At 34.6% G+C, this 20,801-nt stretch overlaps 1 protein-coding gene and 1 pseudogene across 3 annotated transcripts; both read right to left on the reverse strand.

The window, feature by feature from the left end:
- Window positions 1-1,604: 1,604 nt before the first annotated feature.
- Window positions 1,605-5,887, reverse strand: LOC115961206 (annotated as a pseudogene).
- Window positions 5,888-8,528: 2,641 nt separating this feature from the next.
- On the reverse strand, window positions 8,529-18,766 carry LOC115959421 (cyclic nucleotide-gated ion channel 1-like). Of its 3 annotated transcripts, none has more exons than XM_031077798.1 (9): window positions 18,520-18,766; window positions 17,865-17,977; window positions 16,457-17,009; window positions 15,629-15,841; window positions 14,053-14,333; window positions 12,673-12,784; window positions 11,888-12,124; window positions 9,182-9,880; window positions 8,529-8,828 (listed from the first exon to the last, which is right to left on the reverse strand). In XM_031077798.1, the coding sequence occupies exons 2-8, from the start codon at window positions 17,891-17,893 to the stop codon at window positions 9,182-9,184; spliced, it is 2,124 nt and encodes a 707-aa protein (XP_030933658.1). In that variant the 5' UTR covers window positions 17,894-17,977; window positions 18,520-18,766; the 3' UTR covers window positions 8,529-8,828. The 3 variants fall into 3 exon arrangements, with proteins under 3 accessions (XP_030933658.1, XP_030933661.1, XP_030933657.1); XM_031077801.1 differs by lacking the exon at window positions 8,529-8,828 and having other exon boundaries at window positions 8,944-9,880; window positions 16,457-16,737; window positions 16,909-17,009; XM_031077797.1 differs by lacking the exon at window positions 8,529-8,828 and having other exon boundaries at window positions 8,944-9,880.
- Between the last annotated feature and the right edge of the window lie 2,035 nt (window positions 18,767-20,801).

Below are 20,801 nucleotides of genomic sequence, written 5' to 3' on the forward strand. Positions count from 1 at the left end.
TGATGGTGCTCCTCTTCATAGGAAAAAGTCTCGCTAGGCGGAGTTCTGGATCTTCGTCTATAACTAGCACCATTTGTCTCTTCGGAGGACGGTTCGGAACTAGTCAGGGAACATCTTCGCCTAGCGTGATGCAGCTCTCTTTTCAACTCGTCAATTTCACGTCGCATGTCTCTGTCATTCTTTGCATGGGAGACATGACTCTTCCCTCGAGACTAACTTTTGCTGGTATGAGTTGTGCGCACACTTCCCTCACAGCCCTCTCTCCGTTCGAGGCTCCAATGTGGATTGCCATGCTGGGAACCCCTCGACTCTGCTTGGTGTAGGTCAACATCTATCTGGTGTGGTCCTGGTGCGGCTTGGTGTGGACCTGCCTCCTCCATCATGAACGTTGTAACCGAATTTCCTTTAGCCTAAATTAAGCTCTTCCCACAGACGGTGCCAATTGTAAGGACTGAAATTGGATTGGTCCCAAAACCGAATTGGGCTCAAACCTTAACGGCCCAAACAATAAATTTGTAGATCGTGGATAGAAGAACTAGATCTATCCCAGAAGAAAAACAATTAGATTTAACGGTTCAAAACGGTTTGACGCAAGTAAGATTCGAAAATCTATTCTCGGAACAGATTAAGTAGTTGGTATCATATGGTTTCGTTCACCAATAAAATTGTACAAGAGTTCTAGTCCTTATCCTTTATTCTTTCTCTCTTTTTCTCAGTACATTTTTCCATGTTATATACTACAATCTTGGTGTCATCCTTACCACACATGTGTAGGTTAGATTCGGGGGACTCCTTCCTGTCCTATCCAGCACCTCCCAAAATCATCAACCAGTAGCTGTAAGGCTGCTTGATCACTGTTCAGGCATTACTTCTACATTAATGTGGCCAGAGAGTTGGTTGAGAGGCATTTAATGCGAAAGTAGCAGTTTTTGAAGATATTTGTTTACCTTTCTTTTCTTATCCCTGGTCCAATGCCCCACCCTTAGTTGTGATGTAACTCTGAAGTAAATCCGCGATGATATGGCACTCAGATTTATCTCGGACACATGTTGTCGAGAAGGCTTTTGTCCTCAGATGCTTATTGGACCCATCTCACATTGTCTCTACTCTTCTCTTCATTCTATTCTCCTCATAACCTTATTTGGGCCTCCTCGGATGGTCTAACGTCCTCGGATAGGGCCATAGGCCCAGTGAATACTGCTTCAACAATACTTCCTAATTAATTGGCCCCCACAGGAATCATTTATATCAATATCCTTTAACCACTTGAACCACAAATTCAACGTTCCAATAAAATATTGTATATTGTTTAATATTTGTTAAATATGAAAGTCAAAACTCATATATATTTTGCAACTAATAGTAGCAATTTACTGTAACAAGTTACTTAGAAATTTTAAGTTTAGCATCTTTACTATAGGGCATTTTTTTTGGTGGTTGAGGTGATAAATAACTTTTAAGTTATTTTAACATTTTTATTGTGAATGCTCTAATGACATACAAAATAAATAGGGAATGTAGTATAGTTTCAAGAGAAACTTTGAAAGACATTAATGTAATTTTAAGACGTTCTTCCAAAATAAATTCACCCCTGAATCAGAATCCTAGCTCTTACTCTTAGTCCATACCTACAAACATATACAAACAAAACTCAAAATCCAAACAACCAGCAAATGTCACAGGAAAACAAATGTGAAGATGTTTTTGCACAACTTAATACAATCGAAGAGCTGCAAAACAAACTAGCTTTTCAACAACAATGTTAAGCACTACTGGATTTTGAAGTTGTCTTAAAGCAGAATGAGCATATATATAATAGCCGGTTTTTGTTCTCCTAAGCCAACTGGAAAGACTTTTCAGTCTTATCTTCAATGGCGGCGCTGCCGTGCTGCTCGTAAAGCAGAAGCTACAGTTCTCCAATTTGACACTACAATTTTCAAGTCGTTGGCCATTAGAGCAAAGGCTTCAACTTTTGCATGAGTTTTGACAGTTTTCTTAGAGATTGGGAGCTTGGATAGGTTAAGTGATGTGGGGGAGTCATTGAAAGCCCACTAGAAGATCTTGTCCATAGAAATCACCTTTTCCAATACACTCAGCCTCTGAGGAATCAATTCCCTCACCATTATTACCGGTTGTGAAGCTCCACACAATGCCTTGCGTGATAAAAAGAGTCGCATCAAGTGGTTCTCCCTCCCGAACAATATAGCTTTGCTCATTGTAGTACACTGGCTTTAGAAAGCCGCAGATCCTTTGCAACAGTCGTTCATTTTTCTCAAGCAATGGCACCTAGCTTACAAACAATTGGAGAAAAATAATGAGAAGAAGACCAATCTACAAGGATCAATGTCAAGAATTAAATAAAACCTCCTGTGCCATTGTACTTATGGGCATGGCCCTTCAATTCTTACTCCTTTTTTTTTTTTTTGGTTGCATTTCTTGGAAATTCAGTGGTATTCATGAGTATATAATTGTTATTGAGCCCCCTCATTATACTGACCAAATATAAAATGGTCCTTCATTCCAAGTGGAATTAATTATATCCATATATATACTATCAAGTAAAAAAAGCTCAAAAAAAAAAGTAATTAATTTATCTTTAACTCATAATGTATTGAATTTATTTTCATCTTAATAAAGTTACAAGCCTTCTCATCAAATAATAATAATAATAATAAAGTAAAGAAAGAAAGCCCATATTAAGCATGTTTGACTCTTCTCATCAAATTTATATACACCACTGTAAGTTTTTTAAAAAAAATCTTCTTCCCTCTTCCTGTGTGTGTGTTAAAAATACTTAATATTCTCAAAAGAAAAAACAGTGAGTTAATCTCACATTGGAAAATGAATGTGAGTTTAAGAGGTTTAAAGCATGTACTGTATATCCAAGAGTTAAGCCATTTTGGATATATACCACTCTAAATTTCTTTAAATTAAAAAATTTTCTCTCCTCTCCCTGTATGTGTTAAAAATACTTAGTATTCTAAAAAAAAAAAAAAAAAGACTCTTGTGAATTCAGACTTTTTTTTTTTTTATGCGAGTGAATTTGGACTTTTTGTATTTTAGAATATTAAATCTTAATTAATGTCATCTATGTATGCATATATGCATATTAGATTTTAAATAAGAAAAATCAAAACATTCAAAATCACAATAAAATATAGACAATAAATAAATTTATTTGTTGTTTTGATTGCTTAAAGTACTGTCAAAATTTATATATATATATATATATATATATATATGTTGGTAAAATTAAAATATATACTAAAAACTTAATTAGTTGGCTTTTAACCCTAGAAGTCATTTTGATCTTACAATTCAATAAGATTATTTGTTAAACAGGTGTTTCTTGACCATCCAAAAAATGAATATGCCTATATATATAGTCAAGAAAAAATAAAAGCAAGACAAATAGGGTTACTTATGGGACGAAAAAAACCATAAATCAACAAACCAAACAAAAGGGTAGTTATTAAAAATGTTATGATCGAGTGTGACTAATGTAATGCAAATTTATAAAAGAGAAAATCTTCAAAGCTTGCGTTTTAGATGGTTGTTCCAGTACTTTGCAAGTGAATGCTCTGTCCTATTCTATTTATACAGGAACCATCTCTAATGCTTATAAACACAATTATATAAATAAGAGCCCAAAGTTTAGTGAAAAAAATTAAAAATAAAAAGATGTTTAGTGCCAACCTGCAAATTTCCAATGAAATACAAAAACAGTAGCAAGCCAAAGATCGAAATCAAAGCTGCGAAGCAATTTTCCCAGACATATATAGGTACTTGTTTGAAGGTTTTGACCAAGAGAACTGCAAAATTTGGAGCAACTATAATGCATGAGAAGGTAATATCAGATAATTATAAATATAATTAATGTGATCAAGGTAAAATTTTATTTTTTTAAAAAATCTAAAATGATTTTAAGACTAGACGTGGGACTTAAGATAAGCATACAGAAACCATGATTGCAAGCCTAATTAAAACGACAAGAAAATATGCAAAGACCATCATTTAAAAAATGAAAGCTGTAAAATATTTTACCATAAATCATGTTTGATCGAGCTTAAATTATATATAATACGTTATATGTGTGTGTATGTATCAAATAAAGTTTTGCCATGCATTACAAACGCTAGGTAACACACACACGCAGAGATTCCAACAAAAATTATTTCTAGTTTTCTTCTTTTTTTTTTCTTTTTTTTTATAATCAAAAAACCATCAGAATAAAAGTTATATGAGACCATTGACAAATAATTGTTAATGAAAAAAATAAATTAAGCTTTTAGGACTTGAAAGGAAAAAATTACAAATATGAGGATTCAGATTCCAATTTTCTGATCTTGTTTCATCCAAAGAGAATCCGGATATTCAACATCCGTATTCCTACAAAGAGAACATTATTTGGATGCATGTTTTATTTTAATGTTCTCTTTATACGAAATTTTGTACACTCTTTGCCATGGAATCTAGAGTTGTTGAACACCTGAATACCAAAACTCTTTGTGACAAATAATATTCGAATTTTCCAAGAGTATGATGCTTTTATTGATGACAAGTACTCATAAGAACTGTTGTGCAAACCTCAAATTTCGCAGACCCTACCAGAAACAGAAGGTGAACTTTTTAGGAAAATTTGTGGATGTCACGATACCAGATTGAATGGCTTCGAGGAATATTCCAAAATCAAAAAGCGTTGCATTTGGTGTTGCTACAGAGCAATCATTTATAAATGAGTGATTTCCTGAACTATGATCACAGTTGAAAGTACTTTGGAGGCATCCAATTTGATTTTCACAGGCTCCATGCCAGCAAGCTGTCTCCCGTTCGATAGAAAAGAAGTACCAAAAGGCACCCAATACCTAAAAGTAAAAGACCACCAAGTCAATAAAAGATCAGTAGATTGTGCATACCAAACATTTTTATCGAAGGATATACTATGAAATTGAACATCCAACTTACCTGACTTGCAATTTATATAGAAAGAAATTGAATGCAGCTTTCACCCATACAATTCTGGAAAGTTGGTTGTCAGTGCTGATAATTTTCCTCCACGATAGACTGATTCGTAGAACTCTTGGCACATATTGGATGAGAATAGTAGCATTCAAGAACTTCTTATTGGAGTCTAGGACCATTTGTGAAAAAATAAAAGGAACTAGTACCTAGATAGATGATAACAAGTATTGTCAGCTCTACTTATGTAGGACATCACTTAAATATAGAAACTTGATATTTTTTTTCCTTCTACTCAAATAATCACAGATATATATATATGCTGGGTGTACTCGTGTGAGTGAAAAAAAAAATGAACAGTTTAGAAGTAGAAAAGTGGAAGAATAGCAAGAATGTCGAATATGAAGAAGTAGGACCACAAAGTACCTCTTTGCTATTGGCCAAGCATCAGTAACTGCCTTAGTTCTTCCAAGTTTCCGCTCATCCTCATCTATATAAGGACAAAGAAATTGCAAAATGATATTCAAGAGATATATAAATTCGGTGACCGATCGCAAACAAATAGCTATGATCTTTAGTTTTGTATCCAACGCAAGCACCTTCTGTCTTCATTGTTCACAGGAAGGTAAAAGAACAAAGGATCCAATGATACTGCAATCATACACGACACAATAAACATCACATTCCAGATTAGGAGGAACTTCGCCTCTGGTTCAAGATTCTGAAGAATTGTTTTTCTCGTTGTTCTTTCTCCTGAATCATCTCTAATCCTATCATTATCACGAACTTGCACTGCAATTTCCTCATTCCTAGCCTGAACAAAACAAACAAAAACATAGTCTAAAACATATCAAATATACCCATCAAACTGAACACCAAACATGTAGAATTCTAGGAAAAATTACTCTTAACTCATTACGTATAACATGACTTACTTGTTGGTGATGTGACTTAGTTGAAATGATTTAATGAATCATGTAATTTAATACGCATAAATGATCATATAAATCATTACGTAATAAGTCTTCTAAAATGTGGTTTGGAGTAAAACATTCTACTTCTTGCTTTTTAATTCATTTAAGTGCATTATATTTAAAATGAAAATGGCTAAGAAGGAAAATACTAAAACTATTATGGAATTTACTAAAAAAGACTTACAAACTAACATGATAATGAATGTGATTGATATAATATAAAAAAAACATAATAAATAAAATTTTGAATTACTTTAATTATATTTAAAAAAATTAACACAGTAATTTATTAAACTTTTGTAGTAAACTTTGTAATAAACCTAGTAAATCATTCAATTAGATAAAAATGTTGACACTTGCCTGATAAAAAGTTAAAAAATGGTGTTGACTTTTTACAAAAGTTAAAGGGCAAGTTAGAAAAAAAAACTATTAATTTTTCAAAAAATACTACTGTGGGGCCCGAGAATTTGTGGTCCCGGCCCACTTCATAATAGGGCCCAAGATCCAAGCTAAGGAGAATGATTTCCAAGGACGCGAAGTAAAAATCCAAAAAAGGCCCAAATATATGGCCGAGGACAATCTTATACTCAGCACCTCACAAAACGCCTGAAGAAAATGACAAACTCAGTACAGGGGCAGTACAAGGGAGAAAGCTACCAACACCTTATGGAACCCTGCATCTGACAGGTTCATACTCCAGACCATGCTATTTAACTTTTCCAACTACCCCCAACCACTCTATGTATGGATTGATAGGACGGGTCTATACCCCAAAAAGTGAAACTTACACGTGGACACTGAACGGGAAGTAAACACTAGTATAAAAGGAAAAGAGAGCCAAGGGGGAGGAGGACCCCCGGAAAGAAGAAATCCTACAAAAGGGAGAAGGGGAAGGATACTACGCTCCTCGGACGTGGTCCGAGGACTTAAACCCTACAAGCCGCACCGACGGAAGGCTTAGCTAGTCAAGCCAAGTCCACCCTCATATAAGCTTCCATAAAAACCATGACTAAACCGCTGTCCAATGACCAAAGTCCAGCCTTTCAAACCCACACTCTACAAATTATATTGTTCGGGCCCTTTACATACGAGCCCAATGTCATTCTTGGGTCGTGAATAATCGTGTCCCTATAACTACATTTTAAGATATTCTAAAATAGAATATAGTTAACTAATAATTCAAGATGGAGGGATTATTTTGGAGGATTTTAAGAGTGTGCAGATGAAGATGAAAGTTATAGACTAAGGGAAACTCTTTTTGTTCTCATAAATGGTTTCTAATTATTGAATTATTAACGATAGTCTATCCATCGATCTAGTCTTTCTTTAATTAATACTGTTGCTTCTCTTACCAACCGATGCGTTTTTTAATTTATAGCAAAACTCAACTCAGCCCGCGCTAAACATGGTATTGTAAACTTGCAAAAAGTCCAACTTCGAAAATCCCAGCCAAATATAATGAAGAAATTGTATAAAAGATAAAATATTTTGCAATTTGCTTTTATATATATAAAACCTCCTCTTCATTGCAATATATTGCAAGTGGGAACTAAAGAAATATTTAAGAAATCGAAAAGAAAAAGATAGACCTCAAGCATGCTAGCAAGTTGACTATATATAGTACCTTCATGATGTTTAGATTGCAAGTGACAATCCAATCAATCATTTGATTACTAGCCAGCTTTGAAATGAATTTTCTTTGTTGTTTTTATAGTATTCTCTTCGTTTTCAAGAACGACTGACACGCAAACGGAATCAATTTTTTTCAACATCCTTTATCCATTTGGTAAACCACAAATTCAACGTTCCAATAAAATATTTGTATAAAAATTATTCAATGTTTTGTTAAATATAAAAGTCAAAACTCATATATGAACGAGGGGGAACATTACAGAAACTCCAAATCTCTCGGTAACAAATACATGAATCCAAAGAACCAGTCCTCGACGTAAATAAACATAAACCTAAATGGGCACTTTTATTCAACGAGTAATGCTATGTAACAATTTTTACAATATTTTTCAAAACGGTTTAGTTGATAGTTAGGAAATTTTGTGTCAAATATTTTGTCTCTTAGATTTATTAATTGTTAATTCAACGACACCAACCAAAAGGAACAAAACAACGAAGAAAAATTTCTCACCAAAAAAAAAAGGAACAACCCGACGACATTTCAAGTTTTCAACATCCTTTTTTTTTTAGCATTTCTTCTGGTTCATATGGGGGAGGGGGCAGGAAGGAACCAAAAGATTACACTCCCTTCCCACTCACTTATCCAAAACGGAAGGATTTAATACTAATGTATAGTATCAATTTCTTTGTGTGTTTAATTTGTGTTGTTTTAGATAAAATGGGTGAGGATACTGACATGTCCAATGCCATGCTAGAGGTCAGAGACAAGTGTGTTTGGCATCAGCTTTTGGTACTATATGTACAGTTTTTTAAAATCCCACTTTACGGATAAAGTAGTAAACTTGAAGATTCAACTATCCCAACATTAAGGGTAAGCGCCGTAGTGGTACAATTGTTTCTTGAAAGTATTGTTTAGTGGACAAAGTTTGGCTCCATAAAATCAATTCCATATCTGCATTATACCCTGAACTGTTATAAAAAATCAATTCCATAAATACGTAACAATATTTAACATTTTGGTACGCGACACCATAAGATCAATTCTCATTATTCCCAAAGATAAAATCGTGATCATCAATTCTGGGTATGAGCTTCTCTTCGACACTAAATTACCGCAGGTAACAAACCAGTGCTGGCGGTGATTGTTGATGCTTGATGCTTTATGAATTATGATGTACTTGAGGCCACAGCTGTTGATCAGAAGCTAATGGAGGAGGGAATTGGAAGCAGGGCCGGTGTAATGGACGCACGAAGTAAGGATTTCTGGCCAACATGAATGAAAGGTCCAAATTTATATCGAATCAAAATTGCTTAAATTGGAAGTTCAGAGACCCGTTGAATTCAGTTAATAACCTCTCGTTACTTCTTTTCAAAAAAAAAAAAAAATTTAGTACTTAAAATTTACCATAAAACCTAACCCAAAATTGTATTTTTACAACAAAAAAAGGGGTAAACATTTCCATATATAACATAATATACACAGATCTTAGACAGCCAAAAATCTTGACTTTTGACCAAAATGCGATTCGAGTACTCCTGCTCTATGAAAAAAAAGAATTATAATTTCACATTGAGTACAACAAAACCAAGCATATAAATAACTAGGAGAATTTCACCTATCGGTCTTCAGAAGTAAAATCCGGCTCTGCTGGTTTCTGAAGCATCATAGGTGGAACTCTCTCTGGCACCCTAGCCTTTCTTGTACTATTGCGCCGCAAAGTACGAAGTATATTAGCAGCAAACCGCGAGGCATAAATGGTGGCACCTAAACTTGGCGAGCTCCCACCAGCCTTGGCCAATGCATCTTGCAACCTATTCTCCTCTGCCAGAAGAGCCTCTTCAAGCTTCTTCTTCTTACAGCGGCGCCAGGCTACCTGTATAAAACAAGCTGCCCAAGTCCTCCATTGCTGAGAATAAAACCTGAAAGTATGGCGAAGCTGCTTGCTATGAAGTCGCCGGAACTGAGAGGCAACAAACTTCAAGTCGTCAGCTTTAAGAGCAAAGGCTTCAACTTCTGTAAGGGCTTGGACGGTTCTTGTCGAGATGGGAAGATTGGATGAGGAATGAGGATCCAGAGCCCAAGTAAGAAGTTCTTCTCCACAAAAGTCACCAGCCTTAAGATATTCAGAATTGAAGAAGCCGGTTCTTCCACCATTGGTTGTCATGGTCAATAGCTTGCCTCTCATGATGAAGAGCATGTCATCAACTGGGTCTCCCTCCCGAACAATGTAGCTTTTCTCTGTATAGAGAACTGGCTTGAGACGGTCACACATTGCATCCAACAGTTGTTCATCCATCTTTTCAAACATTGGTACCTTACAACATCCAAAAAAATTAAGAAGAATCAATTGCAGATCAGTAGTTACTGAGGGTGCATAAGAATTCAACTAAAAACAGAGGTAGACAACTTCTAATGGATTTTTCTTAGGAGTCCATATCTTCTGGCCATTAAAATGATCAGCCTATTGTTCCAGTATATGCTCCTTGAAGACAAGTGTCCACTGGCCGTTAGATATTTGAAACAACCCCCCCCCCCCCCCCTCTTTTTTTTCTTTTCATAAAACAAAGGCCACATTTTCCTTGATAAACAAAACACAAAGTCGTACATTAAACTAATAAGATGACATCCAAGAGCACTATAAACCCACAAGCCATTTAGAGGATATGTTTCAGTACACCTACTTCCGAATACAGCATAAAGCTTTTAAACAGGGAATTCAAGGCATGAACCAGTCCACACCAACAGAAATAACAGTGAAGTCCATTTCCAAACAGACTAGTAATGAATCCAAATAATCAAGGTTAAAGCATGTTGAAGAGCTCAAAACCTTCGAGGCAGGACTGAAAAGGTAGAAGCATGAAGACAATTTCATTTTAACTAGTTTTATTTAATTTTTTAAAAACTCAGTCATATTTTTTATTGATCCATTGAATTTATTTTAGGTATTCTTAGTTCATTAGGTTAATGGTATTTTATTTAATTTTCTAGAGTCAAGCATATTTTTGTAACTCAATAATTAGGCTTTGCTAAGTCAATTAGAATTAAGGTCAGTTCTATAAGTCTATATAAGCATGCTATTGTACTCCAATAGAGAGTTTACAGTTCGCTTGATTAAAAAAATATCCATTGAAATTTTCCCAATGGTCTGGTGTTGATTTCAGCCAACCCTAGGTGCTAATTCCTAGGTTGTGTGTCTCTTACTTGGTGCCAATTTCAAGCAAGCCTAGGAGCTAATTCCTAAATACTATTTTTTTGTTCTTCAATGTCAGTGTTGCATCAATTTTGGTTTTTTCCTGCTCCAGACAGTCTAACTTGTTTGATTGGTATATTAACCAAAATTTGAACTTAGTTTAGAGTAACAGCAGGAAGTGAAACGGGGAAAGCAATAGTTGTCATCTTGAGTTCACAGGATAGCCATTAATCTATGCAATCAGTGCAATTGAATTTCATAACCTAGAACAAAAAATACCAGGATAGCTAAAGTTGAGATTTTGTTCATATGGGTATGAACACCATCTCAGCTTGCTAAACATGCTGGTCATATTTGATGCTTCAATTGCAGGCATTAATCATGAAGGAATGGTGATGCAGCACGTACGCATTCTAGGAACATGTGTTTGGAAAATAAAAAGAGGATAAAAAATATAAGGGATAATCTAAGAATCGACACCTCATGTTGGTCGGAATTGGCAACAAGTAGTGAAAACAGGGATACAACCTAAAAACCAACACCAAGTAGTGGAAAGGGGGATAAAATGTAGGAATCAGCACCCAACATGAAAAAAATATAAAAACACTAGCATTAGCACCAAGGGTTACCTGAAATCAGCACCAAGATATTGGAAGAATTCCAACAGATATTTTATTGATCAAGTTAATCATATCAATACTAAACTGTAGGTCCTTTAAATAGGGTTCCCAAGCTATATCAAGGAAGAAACAAAACTAAAAAGGAAATACTTTCTAAGAAAACAAGCAAATAGATTATAAACCTAGTAGGAAAGAAAAATAACAATTTAACAGATTACATAAAAATAAAAAATAAAAAATTTTAAAAAAGCAAAATATAAATTAAATTCTTATATAAAATAAAATAAAATAAATATCAATCATTGCCCAACTGGTAGCAAGCTTTCCATTGTCAAGCCAAGTGATCGGGGATTGCATGTAGTGTCCACACCAAATAGACTAGGCCTTTGTCCCTACAGTACATTTTAGGAATGAACCCTACCTAACAATTACACTTAGACAAGTGGAACAATACTATTCTTACTCCCAGCAAAATGATATGGAAAAAAGTTGTGAAGGTGGAGGAACTCACTCTCATGAGCAGAGCCAAGCAGAGATGGCGCTTTATATCCCTTCTGAGATCCTTGGGAAGATTCTGAAGCAGATTCTCTTCATCAACACCTCTAGTTTCTTGCCATTTGTATTGTTCATACCTCCTAATCCGCTCTCTCAAATCCTCAGGGAGCAAACGGTGTGCCATCCACTGTTCTGCATCCCGCCTTTTGACTCTCATCTCCTCCAATCTTGTAGTTGTGGATTGCAAATATGTCTATTTCAAAACAAGCTGAATTCATCATAACATAGAATACAAGGGGCATCATACAAGTTAAACTTTGTGTTTCCATAGAAGACAATTGAGCCTCAAACAACCTAAAAGTGAGCTTCGTCTCAAAATTTTAAGCCACACATTGAGATAATATTTCTAGGTCATCCAACCAGCTGCCTTTGAATCAAATAAAAACATAAGACATAAAAGGAGTATATGTGATGGACAACAAGGGTTTGCTTCAAGTAAAAAAAAAAAGAATCTGAAATCAAAGAAGATCAATCATGGGAAATTTTTTAAGCATTTCCAGAATCAAACCAAACGTAGCTTACATGAAAGCTGTGCATATTCTAACACATAAAATAATGCATGACCAATTCTTGAAAATATAAAGGCCAGACTTTGATATAAAAATCCTTCTAAGTGTACCCATAGATGAGCGGTCCATAGTCCATACAATTAGCAGGTGAAGAACCAATTTAAAGTTTTAAAAATCATCATGATAATATAAACACAACTAAAAGCTGTAAAGTAATATGGTTAGTACCAACCTGCATATTCCCTATCAGAAATGAAAATAGTACCAAGCCAGAGATTGAAATGAAAACTGCGAAGCAGATTTCCCAGACATAGGTACTTGTTACAAGATTTTGACCAAGAGAACTGCAAAACAAAGAAGCAAGTATAAATTATCAGACAATAAATTTAGAGGTGAACTGCACTGTGCTCTACACGCACATGTTTACATATATATATATATATATATATATAAATTTCAGATGACAAAGTCCGCATGAAATATAATAAAATGCACAACACAATAAGATAAGACTAGTTCTATTCATGGGCTGAAAATGCAAGAAACAAGAACGGAAATTCAATAGGTCACATTTACACCTGAGAACCTAATGAGATCATATAAGGTTTTTTTTTTTTTTTTGATAATTTGATAGCATAATAGTAATGTTACATCACAAACAAGGTTCAATCTTTCATCAGGAGAATCTCACCCGAGTCAGATCCCACAACCTTCATATCCCTTCTCCAACTAAATCAAGATCCTCTCAGTTTGAAAAGAAATTGACTGTTTAGTTTTCAGGGATCAAAGGGTGTACATGGTGCCTGGTCATTTAAAATTTCATCCCACCAAATAAGGAATGATAATTGATTTTACACCAACTATGTACACCCTTGGATTCTTGAAAATTATCATAAAATGAACCCTCTTTATTTCAAAGATTAATAGAGAGGATCTTCCACCCCACACCCCCCCCCTTCCCTCTCTCTTCAAATAAAAAAAATAAAAAATAAAAAAAATAAAAATAAAAAATAAAAAAATAAAAAATAAAAAACCCTTCTTGCCACTCCATACTTGTTAGAGGTCATTTCTTATTACTTCCACCGACATCAATTTCAGTCTCCCTTTACCCTTTTTGCATCTCCTGGTTAGACCCAACTCGCTAAATCATGTCTCCAACTTGATCACAATTATCATTTCATGTCTCCAGAAATTGAAATTTACATAATATTCAAAGAGAGAGAAGAGATGACGTCCTAGGATAAATATGAAATATCAACCCAATTTATGATCATTTATCCCTTCTCATCCAATCAATGACATAATGTGATTGAATAAACCTGTTAAGTGACCAATAATATATGTCATTCAGCAGAAAGAACAGGCAAGAACCACACAAAAAAAAAAGTTATGAAACCATAAGAATGAATAATAATTTTTTTTAAAAAGCAAATGAGCACTGGATATGGCACCAGTAATATTTCTAAACCAGAGCCTGTTACTTGATTATTCTGCATACATCCAACATATGTGCAATGGCAAACTAGAAATTCGATGCAATACACACACACTAAGTGACACTATCGTAGCCAACTAGTTCAACATAAAAGAAAAATATCCTATATAAGCATACCTCAGGTTTCGTAGTCCCCACCAAAAACAGTAAAATAACTTCTCTGGAAAATCAGTTGACTCCACTACACCAGATTGAAGAGCATCAAGAAATATTCCAAAATCAAAGAGTGTTGTATTTGGTGTCTGTACTGGGCAAGAATTATTCAGAAAAATGTCCGTGGCAGAACTATTATCACAAAACATAGAACTAGCGGTGCATGTTTTATTCTCCCCACAGGCTTTTTGCCAGCATGTGGATTCCCTTTCTATGGAGAACAAATACCAAAAGGCTCCAAGTACCTAAAACAACAGCAAACACTTAATAATCAGAAATATATGCAGGAAAGAAACAATTGCACTTCCATTTACCATAAAATTCAATAGGAAAAATTCTAAATGCAATAAAAATGCTATGGCTCGTACAGTACTTTGCAAGTTCGATGGTGTTCACTCTTCAAAGGAAGAGGCCCCAAAGGCTAAAGGTCAGATGAAATCAGAACTTCTGTGTTTCCCTTTGATACCATTAGCATATGAACAAAGAATACAAATTAAAGCTTGTCAAGGCAGCAATGCTATTATATTCTCACTATAAGATGGGACACTTCTCCCTATTGACTACTGATGAATTAGACATTTTCTACACAACTGTGTCATCAACAGTTAAACTGAGTATCCACCTCGATTTTAGTCAAGGATGTCTCATAAGAAAATTTGAGTAATGCCTTTTACTGGTGATATTTATTAAATATAATTTCCTTTCTTTTTAATTTAATTTTTTTGGTACACAAATGCTTACATACATATATATAAGTTGCAGGATCCAGCATCCAGTGTTCAAGTAGAAACACAACACTCATTTTTGTCCCTTATAAACATAAATGCTACACACTATCATCCCATACATAAAACTTTAATCCCACAAGTGTTGAGTATTCAAGAAAAAATATAGGACCATAAACAACTCAATCTTTTATAGTTTCATTAACGTATTACCACTCTTCAGTAAAACCTATTCTACACCTGCTTGTAGAAAAACTGGCTTACATACATGTGTGCATATGTATCATGTATATATGTTTAGGGTTACATGATAATCATACTTACAAAATAATTATAGATATTGATAAATCTGACTCCTAATGGATGTTCACACATTCCTTATTTACTTTTTTTTTTTTTTTTTTTTTTGCTGAATTCCTTATTTACTTAAATGAATGTAATCTTGCCTATCTACATTTCACAGTTCAATAGTTTTAGCTTTCCTTCTTAATATTGTTTTCTTTTTTACCAACACTCTATTTCTACATCTTAAAAGGGGTACCCACATACAAGTCATCATTAGACATCTCAAGAGTGAAAACCAAACAACATATCTATGACTAAGAAATTATTTGAGTACAACTACATGTTATGGTTATAAACAAAATTAAGAGGCAAAGGAAGCACAGATAGGGACATAAGTCAGGTTTACAATGACAGTAAGCTAAAAAGGTAAAACTGAGGTAAAATGAATCTACTAAGAAAAAATATTTTTTGAAATAAAAAAGTATATTTCCTAGTATAAAACCAAATACTAAGCTGTTTAATCAACTTACATGGCTGGCAAGCATGTAAAGAAAGAGATTGAATGCAGCTCCAGCCCATGCTGTTTCTGTGAGTATGCCAGAAGTCCTCGTAACTTCTTTATACAAAGGATATATTCGAAGGAACCTCGGCAAATATTGGAAGAAAACAATAAATTTTAACAAGTTCTTAGTATTCAACGATCTTGAGCCTCCCATTTTCGGAACAACGATTAAGATCACCACCTGAGTATATCACAACAAGTTAGGAGTCCACAGATCATACAGAACTATGTAAGAGTATTTATTTGAGCAAGACTTAGGATACAGAGAATTTCACAAAAGAAAAAATTCCTCACAGTAGTAGACAAATAATATCTATTTTGGACAACATTGAAGTCAGCGTCCAACTTACTACCTCATGCTTAAACACGAGTGAAGTTCAACATACACAATGAACTAATTGTTAGTCCTGCCACAAGAATTTCATATAACAAAAGATCCACATGGAAGGACAAATCTAGAAAATTTTGAAATAGTCCAATAAGTGAAGTGAAATTGCAATTAAGTACCCCAAAGACAATCACATTAACAGACACAATTGCCCAAATTTCCCATGCACACGAAATTTTTTTTTTTTTCTTACTGAGATACAAGCTCCTCCTCACCCCACCATACTAATCAAGTAATCCACCCCAGAATTAAGACACACAACAAAACTTCGGTCCCAAAACTATGGGGTTGGCTATGGATCCTCAACAGACCCCAGAATTAAGACAATATTATATATAAACCCAAGGAAGTCAACTTTTTCAATACCCCTAATAGAAATTATTGCCTGCAAAAAGACTTTCCCCTTACCTGTGGAAGTGGAAGGACTGCAAGAATGTCGATTAGGAAGTATGATGACAGATACCTCAGTGCTATTGCCCAAACATCTTCTACCAAAACACCTCTTCCAAATACCCGAGAAGAGGGGGCAATAAAACCAGTACGGAATTGAAAAAAAATATGAGTTACATAAAATATATCCGTGAAAGAACGCAAAATAATAGCTGTGATCTCCATCTTGCGGTCCAAGTCAAGGCACTTCATTGCATCATTAATCACAGGGACATAAAAGAACAACGGATCCAGTGAAACTGCAACCACACATGAGAGTACAAATATCTTATTCCACTTTTGAAGGAATGCCCCCTGTGGATCAAGAATTTTAAACCTAGAACCCAAGCCTTTAGCCCTTGCACTATTAAACGAATAGGACTTCAGTGATTTTTTAATCCCCTTCATCCTCTCTGAACTAGATTCCACACCTCTTTGAAATTTTTCTGAAAACGAGCTTATTGCCAGTCTGATTCTTCCTGGATGCACTCCATAATTTTCAGTACTTCTCTCTGACTTCCAGTCCTCAAACCTGAACAAAACATAGTTTATGATTTAAATATCAGTTTTATGACTCTTAAGCCCAGAAACATCAAAGGTTCCGATGAAGTCACAAAGCATCTCAAAACTAAACCAACATGCAGAATATAAGATCCCTAACGTTATAATGGTGGTGGCGAATGAAACATTGTGTGTCAGCAGTAGCATTCATGGCTGCTGTGGCAGCAATAGAGTCAGTAAAAGACATGGCATTAACAACATACACTGAACTCCGTTAACCTACATGGTAAAGTAGGAGGTAGGAATAAGCGGTGGAATAGTTCCGGGAGTGGCAACACTCACCATGGCTACAGCTCCAAGGTATTAATACCAAAGGTCTCAGAGGAGGTTTTCATAACAAAAAAGGCAGATAGAAGTAGTAGTGGTAGTTGTAGAAGGCTATGGTAGCACCGTTGGTGTGTGACAAAACAAAAAAATTTTCGGCCAATAAGAATTCATTTTGCTCTCACTAAAAAAAGCAATAATTCAATCTTTTCGTCACACCCAAAACATAAAGCCCCCCCCCACTTTTACAGGGTCTGGAAGATGAGATTGGTAGGTGCTTTCAAGTTGAGTATGCAGATTATGAGTCCATTTGGTTAGGCGATTTGGGAGTTTAAAAGCTCGTTTTTAAAACCCAAAATGCTATTTCACAACAGCAACCCCTCATAGCTTTTTCACAATTGCTCATTTTAAACCCAAAACGCTGTTTCGCAACAACTTTTAAAAACACACCCTTTAATCTATTTGCTTCCTAAAACATAAAAAAGTACTTGCAATACACTAAAATAGCATAACTTCACATAACAAAATAAATTAGGATATGCAGCAATAGCATCAAACTAACCTTACAAACTTCCCTTGCTGATAGCTCATGACTTATAACTTATTAACAAACAACAAATTAATCAAAACAAGAAAAACTTCATGTACCACAAAAAAAGCTCTCAATGCTGAACCCTGAAAAATAAAAGCATTCAAAATTAGAATACAAAAAAAATGACCAACAACACAATTGTACACAAAAATGGTTAATTTGGGGCTAAAATGTAAATTTGATGCACATACATTCCAAAAAATTCCAAATTTGCAAATATAAACATACATAAATACTTCAAGCACTGAAAAAGCCAATTGCCAAAGATTCATTACATGATTTATTATCCAAAAAATATATATATTGGGAAACAAACTTAAAGGAGCAAAGTTTTTCTACTTACAAAAAATTAATAAAAATTCAACAAAAAAATTAGATAAAGAAAAAAATCAGGACGAGTTTGAAGATTGTAAAATGCGCCCTAAATTTGCGTAAGTTTGAAAACTTGTGACCGTTTCAAACTGAATTCTAGAGTTTTCACCAATCTCCAACTCTAAATTATTTCAAAACAAAAAAACAAATTGAATAAAGAAAATAAAAACAAGTTGAAAGACAAAAAAAGAATTTGAAGAAATGAGAAGTTTTGAAAGACATTCACTTGGAGATAGAGAAAAATGAAACGCACATGTTAGAGAGAGAACTCCATGGGCGATCAAAGCCTGAAAGAGAGATATTTTCTTTTGCTGCTGCTACTGCTTCTTCAGAAATATAGAGATGAGAGAGAGAGAGAGAGAGAGAGAGAGAGAGAGAGAAGGTTCGGGGAAATTTACTTGAGAGAGAGAGAATGTACAGTTGAGTTTTGTGAGTTTCAGTTTAGAGAGAGAGAGAGGGAGATGAGTCCAAAGGCAGTGCTTGGAATTGTGTATGGGTTGAGGATGAGGAGGCAAGAAAGTCTTTGTGACTGTGGGGCCTACTTAAATACACTCGTGACTTTTTCTTTTCTTTTTTTGAATCTACATATATATTTCTGTACTAAAGAAAAGATTTTGCTACGGTTGCTTCTTTTCTTTTCCATACGGTGACTTCGGCTGGTGGATTACGGCGGAGTAATGCTATGAATGAATGCATTAAAATGTATAACTTCATGTTACAATTCGTCATATAGCAAGTTGTAATTAATAAATATATAAAAATAGATCAGGTAGAAACACACTTTCATTATTCACAACTCGTTATGTGACGAATTGTAACACAAAATTATGTATTTTTATGTATCTTTAGTACTATTCATTATGACGCATTTTTTTAGTTCGTCTTTATTTTATAAAATTTTAAAAAAAAATTATGAAAAAAAAAATTAAAGGATTCTTTTGGACAATTTTTTATATTTTTTTATAAAATTGGTAGTAAATTTTTTTAAAAAATAATTTTTTACAAATACTTTAAGGGCATCTGGTGACCAGAGCCTAATTTTATTATTGTGTCATGACTTTACTGTTGTACTTTGTATATATCAGCTTTGAGGATAATTTGTCTCTCAAAAAAAAATAGCTTTGAGGATAATTTCTTTTTTCTTGCAAGAGAAAATATGCAAATTTTTGTATCATAATTAACATGTGCAACTAACCAATTACAATTATATTCATGAGAAAATATACAGTCTTCATAATGGACCAAGTCATTTGTCCACCATTCCATTATAAAAGACTTTCATCTATTTAAAATTATTGAATAAAAGTCTTATAGTGAAAATAGTGGATAGATGACACTATCTACCATAAATACCAAATAATTTCTCCATACTCAAACATACCATCAAAATATGACAAAAACTATAGCAAATTGCATGGTGGCAGAATAATTGTTAATATAAAGATCATTATAAAAATAAATAAATAATTGACCGCTTGAGCCTCCTCTTTTTTTTTTTTTTTTTTTTTTTGAGAATGTGAGCCTCCTCTTGTTGGTGGTAAGTATTAACACAATTTTAATCGAAAACGAAAGGCTGTGGTTGTTGTCTTTCTTGGTAGCATCTCTCTTTCTTTCTTTTTTTAATTTCTTCTTTTATTTATTGTTTGACTTGTTGCATAATAAGTTAATTACATCACTTTATTTTTGAGATAGTGTTTGTTTAATAAGATTGCGATTTCTTATAATTACGTTAAAAATAATGTGTTTTGAAATGGTCTTCTAATAAATAATATGTTAATATATTATATTTTTATAATATCAATGCCTATGGCCCTACGCTGCTCTATTGGATTCAATTTCTTATTCAAAATCTCTCTAGAAAAAATTGCTCTTATAATATTTTTAAATATTTGAATGAGTATCAGCCTTTGAACTATTATTCAAAATTTTCAAGAATCCAAGTAAGTTTTAAGTTTTCAAAAATAGATTTATTTTCTGTGGGTCTGAGAGTTCTGCAGTCCGGCCCAAACTCTATCTGGGCCCAGGGCCCGTGCCGAGGAGGTACCTTGCCGAAGACGAATGATCAGTGGCCGAGGTAGCAAGGGGAACGGCTGAGAACTTACCCTGTCCTCGGCATTCCAGAGTTTCAACGGGAAGACCAACACCCTGGTGTAGGCAATCCCCAAACAGCCCCCTCAAGGGGATGTGAACGGAAAGGGGCCCATAGGGAAGCAGGGTGTGAACTCGGACCAAGGAAAATGCGTTCCCCCCCCCCTTTCAGTAAATGCACCTGCCAATACTCAGAGCTGGTTAATGAGAAAAGACGTTTGGACGGTGCAAACGTCGATCCATGCAACTAATAGAAAGTTAGACGGGACGGTTGATGGGATGGATACAGAAATAAGCTCCTGCCTGACCTACAAGTAGAGGGTCAGGATCAACCAAGACGGACTATATAATAAAAAGGAAGGTGCACCAATAAAGGGGTTGGGAAAAATGGCCAAAAACCAGAGCCTCCCAGCCCACCTCCAGGAGAAAGACTCCAGGGGTGAAGGA

Source organism: Quercus lobata, chromosome 9 (assembly GCF_001633185.2).
Source record: "Quercus lobata isolate SW786 chromosome 9, ValleyOak3.0 Primary Assembly, whole genome shotgun sequence".
In the NCBI taxonomy this organism is placed as follows: Eukaryota; Viridiplantae; Streptophyta; class Magnoliopsida; order Fagales; family Fagaceae; genus Quercus; species Quercus lobata.